Here is a 9,809-nt window from a genome sequence, read left to right as displayed (position 1 = left end):
AACATTATGAGCACCTTCCTAATATTGTGTTGGTCCCCCTTTTGCTGCCAAAACATTCCTGACCCGTCGAGGCATGGACTCCACTAAACCCCTGAAGGTGTGCTGTGGTGCACTATATTGCCAAAAGGGTTCGACCTTACATCACCAAGAGCAATGCAAAGCGTGGGATGCAGTGGAGTAAAGCAGCCGCCACTGGACTCTAGAGCAGTGAGACGTGTTCTCTGAGCGACCAATCACGCTTCAGTCTGACAATCACATGGATGAGTCTGGGTTTGGCCGTCGCCAGGAGAACGGGACTCACCTGACTGCATTGTGCCACGTGTAAAGTTTGGTGGAGGGGGGATTATAGGGTGGGGTTGTTTTTCAGGGGTTGGCCTCTTAGTTCTAGTGAAAGGAACTCTTAATGCTCCACCAAGACATTTTGGCCAATTTCATGCTCCTGACTTTGTGGGATCAGTTTGTGGACGGCCCCTTCCTGTCCCAGCATGACTGCGCTCCAGTGCACAAAGCGTTGCTCCATAAAGACATGGATGAGGAGTTTGGTGTGGAGGAACTGGACTGGCCTGCACAGAGTCCTGAGCTCAACCCGATAGAACAGCTTTGGGATGAATTAGAGCGGAGACTGAGAGCCAGGCCTTCTCGTCCAACATCAGTGCCTGACCTCACAAATGAGCTTCTAGAAGAATGGGCAAAAATCCCCATAAACACCTAAACTCCTAAACCTTGAGGAAAGCCTTCCCAGAAGAGCTGGAGCTGTGAGAGAGGGTGGGCCGACTCCAGATTAAACCCCACGGGTTAACAATGGGGAGCTCATGTGTGTGTGTAGAGGCGGCACTTTTGGTGATATAGTGTATCTGGCACCAGGATGTTAGCAGCAAATCATTTAAAGGAACACACCGACTTTTGGGGGCTTATTGTATTAACTGTAAAATTGTTTAAATCATAATTTTTCCCATCATTTTATGGTTTCCCTGAACATTGACCCATCTCCGCCAAATACGGTCTTACATTTCTGTCTTCAAAAGCCTTAAATGCGGTTGCAGATGCCCTGCTTAAAATGAAGACTGGTCTCATAACGACAGCACCAGAATAGGGAATGGACAGAACAGCAATACGAGAACGCTGACAGAAACATGAACTCTTTATGTTGTTCAAGTAGCAAAATTGCTTTGTATTTTACGCAACAAAAATTGCACCGAGGTTACAGGAAGAGTCGACTGAAGAGAGAACACAATGAGGTGTATTTACAAAGATGAGTCTACAAAAGGGTGAGGCTTGAGTACACATTAAAAACTAGTGGCATGATTTCGAAGAGACAAACATAATGTCAACACTGGCAGTACCATGATGTTGAATTAAAGGCAGCTTGTGGTCGGCTTCCTCCTCAGGTGTCACAGTCAGATGGCAGAGCGTTGGAAAAGACAAACTAATACTGAGAACAACTGCATTATCAATTACACAAGCAGAACAAACAGGAACGTTTTAGTAAGACAGTCATCGACTCCGACATCCTCTACACTGCAAACAATGCTCTTCTTACTCAGTCAGTTTGTCTCGTTTCCAGTCTGAATATCTAACAATTCTTAAATCAAGATGCATTTACTAGATCAGTAAAACCACATGAGATATTTCTCCTGTTTTGTTGAAAATAACTCAAAATGAAGAGAGTTTTTGCTTAAAATAAGATCAATAATCTGCCAATGGGGTGAGAAAAATAATCTTAGTCCCTTCCCAAACAGAATTAAGATTATTTATCTTATTTTAAGCAAAAACTCTCTTCATTTAGATATTTTCCCCCAGAAAACAAGCAAAATTGTCGTATGTCGTTTTACTGATCTAGTAAATGCATCTTGATTTAAGAATTTTGACATATTTGGACTGGAAACGAGACAGAAATACTGCATAAGAAGAGCATTATTAGCAGTGACGGAGAACTGTGGTCATTGGATAAAGCTGCTGCGTTCACCGAGGCATAAAGTGGTAACTGAAGTTCTTTCAGAGGACATGATGATAAAAACATTTATACATATAATGCTTCTAAAGCTCCGATTCTCACCGTCCTTGAGACCGTAGTGTTTAATCCGCTGATCAATGATTCAAGGCCACTGTGTGTTTGGTGAAATCAGTGATTGTGCCGAAGGAACACTTGTTCAAACCCATTGACGAACTGCGCTGACTTTACAGTCAAATGTCATTCATGGCACAGTGTTGCAATCATACAATACTTAATCAGTCGGTTTCAAAATGAAGTTCCTCATTTCCCAGGGACCGTTCACATCTCACAGCGAAGCCCTTTCTGGACCAACCCCATGGAGAAAACGTCTTCAACATCAGTCTTTGTCAATACCACACTGCAAAAACAGCTCCTTTACTCAGTCATTGTGTCATTTCCAGTCTAAATATCTAACAATTCTTAAATCAAGATGCATTTACTAGATCAGTAAAATTATATTTGTATTTTTGCTTGTTTTCTGGGGGAAAATATCTAAATGAAGAGAGTTTTTGCTTAAAACAGGCCAAATGATCTGCCAATGGGGTGAGAAAAATAATCTGATTTCTGTTCGGAAACGAGAAACAAGATTTCAATCAGAAATCAGATTATTTTTCTCCCCCCATTGGCAGATCATTTTGCCTGTTTTAAGCAAAAACTCTCTTCATTTAGATATTTTTCCCCAGAAAACAAGAATAAATATCTCCTGTCGTTTTACTGATCTAGTAAATGCATCTTGATTTAAGAATTGTTAGATATTTGGACTGGAAACAAGAAACAAATACTAAATAAGAAGAGTGTTTTTTGCAGTGTATGATCTTGAATGCAAGTTTCTTTTATACTTTGAGGAAATGCAAGAAAAGTCAAGTTGTGGAATTGCTAAGAAAGCCGTCCAGTCGGCGAGACTTGGGCTACGCCGGACGAACATTTGAGGAACATCTGAGTTTTTGAGCTCAGTCTCTGAATCGTTGGCTAATGTTTGGGTTCAATCGCACCAGGCATCTGGGCATCGGCTCCGCGGAGGCTTTTCTCCGCTACCTCTGAACAATGTCACTGATCTCCTTGACGGAGGAAAGCAGCTTTGAAAAGTCTTGAGGTGTGTTGGCGCCCCCAGTGGCGGCGGGGCAGATTTGTAGCTCGCGAAGGCTGCTCTCCAACTTATTGATGGCTTCGCGGAACGCAAACTTGTTCCGCATCTGCTGGATGGACTCGACGAAGCTCACGCAATATTTGGACAGGTTTTTCCCAGCTTCCAAAACTGCACTGTGGCTTCCGGTCTGCTCCGAAATGCGTCCGATTGCGGCTCGTAGGAGCTCGGTGTTCTCCAAAACCATCTCTCGAGTGATGCACGAGTTGGAGAGTCGCTCCGAAGGCTGCCGAGTTTTCCTTAAGGACCGCCGAGTCGTGATTAGGGGAATGAAGTTCGATCCCGGCTCAGGCGTTCCCATTCCTGGCAGCTGAGCGTTCGGGGATGTAGAGGGCTTCGGCGGCTGACCTTTCGAGGGGTTTTTCGGCAACTTTTTGCCTGTTTCTTGGGAAAGACTTCCCTTGTTTGGCTCCGTAGAGCCAGGACTAGGAGGGCTCTGGAGGGCTTTGGCATCCGAAGAAGCATCAAACGTGGGACTCCTTGAAGTCTTCCCAGATTTGCCGCTTGAAACAGGAGGCGGAGGCGGAGCAGGTTTAGGTTTGGCGAACTTCCCCTTCTCTCGGTCTCTTTGTCCGGAGACTTCAGAGGTTTGCTTGAGCCTACGCGATCTGCTTTCATCCGCTCCCAAAGGATGAAACACATTAGGCTTGAAGAGCTCCGCCTGTAAGGCACTCGTTTTGGAGATTTCTGGTTGCTGCCGACGGATGGGCTTTGGCGTTAGAGTCAAAGGACTCGATCCGGGACTGGACTCCGGATCCTTGAAGACTTCATCCGACGCATCTTCGGTTTTTTTGGGAAGGCGCGGTGGAGGCGTAAGAGTGCCGCCACGTGGCACACAATCTCCTTTTTTGCGTGGCAAAGCCGGCTTTCCTCCGATAGTTCCCGAGTTAAAGTGGGAAGACTGCATGTCTCGTGGAAGAGTGACCGACTTCCATTCGCTACGGTCAGATCCCGGAGGCATGCTAGAGGCGGAAGAAGACCTCAGGAATCGCTTGGAGTTTGACATTAGGTCTTCTTCTGCTGGCGGAGTTGTGGCAAGTTTAGCTCCATTGCCTGATGTTGTGCCCTTTTTCCTTGGATGAGATGGGAAGAGCTGGCCGGGATACACCGGGGCTCCATTGGTGACTGAATTAGTCCCAATTAATTTGGAAGGGTCAATGCTGTGCAAGGCATCATTGGTGGAAGCCCCGTTGTTGAAATCCTCTCTGCATTCAGGACCCAATCCTCTACGGTCCAGATGGCCGTCCATCTTCCCGAACGAGCTGCTGCGTTTCGGCGGAGCCGGAGCCGTTCTTTTCTTTTTCTTGATGTAACTGAAGGGATTCATTCGGAACTTTTCCTTATCTTTAGTCAAGAGCCGATCATCTTCGTTCAAGTTGCCATCAAGGAGAGGCCTCGGGAGCACCGGAAGCCCAATCTCTGCCTCCGCTGCGTCTGCAAAGGGTTAAACTTCATCAGTACACGCAAAAACATGCTCTTCTCACTTAATAGTAAAGGTTTGTTTATAGTCTAAATATCGAACAATTCTTAAAATCAAGATGCGTTTACTAGATTAGTAAAATGACATAAGATATTTGCCTTGTTTTCTTAAAAATGTAATCAAAATTAAGGGAGTTTTTGTAGCCTCACTACAAAAAAAGCTTTTCTTACTCAGTATTATTGTCTTGTTTCTAGTCGAAACATCTACAAATTCTTACATTAAGAAACATTTACTAGACAAGCAAAAGTAATTGTCTTGTTTTGGGGAAAATAACTCTAAATGAAGAGAGTTTTTGCTTAAAATAAGATAAATAATCTGCCAATGGGGTGAGAATAATAATCTTGTTTTCTTTTTGAGTTAAGATTATTTATCTCACCCCATTGGCAGATTATTTATCTTATTTTAAGCAAAAACTCTCTTCATTTAGAGTTATTTTTTCCCCTAACAAAACAATAGTTTGTACTTGTCTAGTAAATGTTTCTTAATGTAAGAATTGTTAGATGTTTGGACTAGAAACAAGACAAAAATACTGAGTAAGAAAAGCATTTTTTGCAGTGCCGTGGTCATCCTCAGCTCTGGTCAGAATATGAGTCTGATGCTCATTGGGCTGTGATTATGGGGCGTTTCAACCCAACCAGGAAAGACCTCGATTGGACAGACCGACAACCAATCAGAGCAGCGGAGCGACGCATAACGTTAGTCGTCAAATGTCAACAGAGCTCGACTGCACTGTGTTGCCAAGTCTGCAGTTTTCCCGCCAGTTGTTTTCCATGTCCGCGGGTTGAAACGAACTCAATTATGTGATATATAAACCCAGGAATGCCAATTTTAGCAGCAACCTTGCAAAAATAACACACATTTTACCCCCAAACGCTGCTTTTTCCCAGAGAAAAAAGTTTGAGTTCGGCTGCATCCAGGCTAGAGTTTTTGCTTAAACCGGCAAAATGATCTGCCAATGGGGTGAGAGAAATAATCTTATTTCTGATTGAAAAAAACAAAAAAATTACCTTGTCATTTTAATGATCTAATAAATGCATCTTGACTTACAACAAGAAACAAGAAAAAAATGCTAAATAACGAGCATTTGTAGTGTGTATTTGATCTCAGTAGTTACCCGAGCTGTCCCCCTCTCTGCTGTCCATGGGTCTCCGTAAGGTCCTGGTCTTAGTGGGCAGTTCTGGAGCCTGCTGGAGCGCACCCAGAGCCAGCTTCTTACCTTTCTTCCCCAACTCCTTCTCCACCTCTGCAACCAATGAAGAGTGAGAATGAGCCACAAGAGAGGCCAAGCGGATCTCTACACCCTCAGAGAGACTCATACCATCTGATATACTGGACTCCTGGAACATGGTCTCGAACGCCTGGTGCGTCTCAGCAAAAGAAGGCCGCTCTGCAGGGTTCCATCTCCAACCTGAGCACGCACACACACACACGCACGCGCACACACACACACACACACACACACACACACACACACACACACACACACACACACACACACACACACACACACACAGGTCAAAGGGCAACTTCAGACCTGAAGCTCTATTAAAGAGCCCCTATTATGGATTTTTGACAATTGTCTTTCACACTGCAAACAATGCTCTTCTTACTTACTATCTTTGTCTTGTTTCCAGTCTTAATATCTAACAATTCTTAAATCACGATGCCTTTACTAGATCAGTAAAATAACAAAATACCTTTTCTTGTTTTTTTGAAAATAACTCAAAATGAAGAGAGTTTTTGCTTAAAATAAGATCAATAATCTGCCAATGGGGTGAGAAAAATAATCTTAATTCAAACAGAAAACAAGATTATTTTTCTCTCCCCATTGGCAGATTATTTATCTTATTTTAAGCAAAAACTCTCTTCATTTTGAGTTATTTTGTCCCAAAACATGACAATAATTTGTGCTTGTCTAGTAAATGTTTCTTAATGTAAGAATGTTTAGATATTTCAACAAGAAACAAGACAAAACTAAGTAAGAAGAGCCTTTTTTTGCAGTGTGCTGAAATGGTCTGCAGATCTGCTTACAGGCCCTCATGAGCTCATAGACTTTCTCTGGGCATCCCTCGGGTCTGTCCATGCGGTAATCTTTCTCTAGTAGCTCGTAAACTTGGGACAAGTCAATCCCAGGATATGGAGACAACCCATAGGTGGCGATCTCCCAAAGCAGGACTCCAAACGCTAAAGAGATCAAGCAAGACCGTCAGTGTGGCACAACAGCATCCTGCCCAGAGTTTAACAGCACGACTTCTGCTTACCCCACACATCAGACTTGATGGAGAATTTGTTATAGGCCAGGCTCTCCGGTGCGGTCCATTTGATGGGAAACTTGGCTCCTGCATGGGCAGTGTAGGTGTCTCCCGTCATCAGGCGACTCAGGCCAAAGTCGGCCACTTTAACCAGGTGGTTTTCCCCAACCAAGCAGTTACGGGCAGCTAGATCCCTGAAACGACAACCAGATTGATACTGTAGGACTGTACAATTTCTAACAAATCTTACATTAGGAAACATTTACTAGACAAGTACAAATTATTGTCTTGTTTTGGAAAAAATACTCAAAATTAAAAGAGTTTTTGCTTAAAATAAGATAAATGAACTGCCTTATTCTTCTTACCCCACTGGCAGATTATTTTGCTAATTTTAATCAAAAACTTGAGTTATTTTTTCCCAAAACAAGACAATTACTTTTGGTCGTCTAGTAAATACTTCTTGTTTCCAGTCCAAATATCTAAATATTCTTAAATCAAGCTGCATTTACTAGATCAGTAAAACAACATGAGATATTTTTTCTTGTTTTCTGGGGAATTAAATCTAAATGAAGTGAGTTTTTGCTTAAAACAGGCGAAATGATCTGCCAATGGGGTGAGAATAATAATCTGATTCCTGTTCGGAAACGAGAAACAAGATTTCAATCAGAAATCAGATTATTTCTCTCACCCCATTGGCAGATCATTTCGCCTGTTTTAAGCAAAAACTCTCTTCATTTAGATTTTATTTTCAACAAACCAAGGAAAATATCTAAATAAGAAGAGCGTTTTCTCAGTGCATTGCCCTGCCGCAGCAGAAGGCTGACCTGTGTATGAAGTTCTTCTTCTCCAGGTACTCCATGGCGGAGGAGATCTGAGTGGCCATGTGGAGCAGCACCACGGCGCTGACCTCCTGCCGGTTGCACTCGCGCAGGTAATCCAGCAGGTTCCCATGGGTCATGAACTCCGTGATGATATAAAACGGCGGCTCTCGCGTGCACACACCTGGTGTGAGAGAAGAGTCATCACATGTCAGGTGTTTCATATGCTGTCTCAATCACGCACCTGCAGATTCAGGGCTCCACATTAACACTCGTCCAGGTGTGTTGAAGGGGCAGGGGGAATATAACTCGCCCGACGGACAACAGCCTGAGTACACGGCAAAACATGCTCTTCTTACTCAGTACTTTTGTCTCGTTTCTACATCTAAATATTCTTAACAAGAAACATTTACTAGACAAGCAAAAGTAATTGTCTTGTTTTGGGGAAAAATACTAAAAATGAAGAGAGTTTTTGCTTAAAATAAGATAAATAATCTGCCAGTGTCTTAAGCAAAGTAAGCTTAATTTAAACAGAAAACAAGATTATTTTGCGTACCCCATTGGCAGATTATTTATCTTATTTTTTAAACAAACTCTCTTAACTCTTTCCCCGCCAAACACGGAAATTTCCGTTATTTGTGAGACACCGCTTCCAGCCCAATAAAGTAATTTTCCGTGTTTCCACTGTGGGACGCTAGGGGGCGCTATAGCACATCTTCTGAATGAGAACTGAATCTCCTGATCTAAAAACACGCGAGTAAGACGCACGAGCGATGGCATGTAATCATATGCATATGAAAAATAACGTGATCATCGCCAATAACCAGCGTATGAATCTAAACTGCCTAATGTTAGTGCATAACACTAACCGTGTTAGTGTGAGGCTATGTTGAGCCTTGTTAGTGGTATTAACTAGCGGTTTAATTTGACTTACCCAGTGCCCCATAGACAAGCGCTATAAGCTAATCTGTGTTTAGAGATAAAACTCTTTACATTCGATTCCATGAAAACTCCTGCCAGAGAACGATCTGCTCGCTGACCATCTGTTAATCACCCCGAGGGGCATTTCTCACCGCAGTTGTCCTTTAAGAGGTTGAGAGAAAGCATCCTTACCACATCCCTCACAGTTTGGCAGTCTAGATACACTTCCCGGAAGAAATTACAGCCCATCCTCATCAACAGAGCATCCAAAGTTATTGGTTCACCTTTACCATCCCTTATCACTCTACCAGAAACGGATGCTCCGCAGAGCTCAAGATAAGCTCGGACATTACCCACCCTACGCCTTCTGGGAGGCGTTACAGGACCACAGCCGTCAGAACAACTCGTTTCATACCTAAGGCTATAAACATATTGAACTCTGAACGTTGAGGACTGTGGAGTAAGCACTTATATAGGTTACTGTTTATCAGTGGTGTAACGGATCACAAAACTCACGGTTCGGATCACATCATGGATCACTAGTCACGGATCGGATCATTTTTCGGATCAGAAAAGAGTGCTCTCCATTATTTCACTTGTTTACCTAAAGATAAAAGCCCTTTTTCTTGCTTTACCCGAGGCAAAAAGCCATGTGTTGACTTTGAAACACAGTACACTTACATTATATACATATGTGGGGAAATTACTAGAGTTTTGCATCAATACATGTTTGTTTTAATAGGCTACAGACAGCGTGCTGTCCCTTTAAATCAGCGCGTCCAGCACAGCAAATCAGACTCTGTGCAGAAACGATCGCCGCACTTCGCACTGACGGGCCGACACTGCGTGCAGTGTGAAAACTGTGTAATCTGATAACATGGTACGGAAAAACACACACTGCAAACAGACTACACTGTGTGTGAAACGGGCATCAGCAGGCGTCACTTCAGATAGCCATGCTCGAGGTAATGCCACTATCCTACGGCTCTCTCATGCTGCCACAGGAGCGTTACTGTCACAGTTCTGTCCACCGCCCTCCTTCCGTCATCATTATATTTCACGGGGAAGCCAAAATGCTCTCATACATGCGATGTGAATGATGCGGGAGGCTTTTCAAGTTCTTCTGCACCTCCGCTAGCCATTGTTGACTGATTTCCTTCACGTGAACGACTGCTGTGTGTAGTTTCACTGAAACTCGGCG

The 9,809-nt window shown here is 43.4% G+C and overlaps 1 protein-coding gene across 2 annotated transcripts in view; it reads right to left on the bottom strand.

The window, feature by feature from the left end:
• Positions 1–2,731: 2,731 nt before the first annotated feature.
• The window catches only part of abl1 (c-abl oncogene 1, non-receptor tyrosine kinase), a 37,850-nt gene continuing 30,772 nt past the window's right edge, over positions 2,732–9,809 (bottom strand). For both annotated transcript variants that reach the window (XM_067437509.1, XM_067437510.1), the window contains 6 exons: positions 7,694–7,871; positions 6,879–7,063; positions 6,649–6,801; positions 5,936–6,025; positions 5,732–5,860; positions 2,732–4,571 (listed from right to left, as the gene is read on the bottom strand). In XM_067437509.1, the coding sequence (XP_067293610.1) occupies positions 3,025–4,571; positions 5,732–5,860; positions 5,936–6,025; positions 6,649–6,801; positions 6,879–7,063; positions 7,694–7,871 (2,282 nt within the window). In that variant the 3' untranslated portion in view covers positions 2,732–3,024. The remainder of the gene's footprint in view (positions 4,572–5,731; positions 5,861–5,935; positions 6,026–6,648; positions 6,802–6,878; positions 7,064–7,693; positions 7,872–9,809) is intronic.

Source organism: Pseudorasbora parva, chromosome 3 (genome assembly GCF_024679245.1).
Source record: "Pseudorasbora parva isolate DD20220531a chromosome 3, ASM2467924v1, whole genome shotgun sequence".
NCBI classification, from domain to species: Eukaryota; Metazoa; Chordata; class Actinopteri; order Cypriniformes; family Gobionidae; genus Pseudorasbora; species Pseudorasbora parva.
The sequence above is the reverse complement of the archived record's forward strand: the minus strand, read 5'-3'. Positions and strand labels throughout refer to the sequence as shown.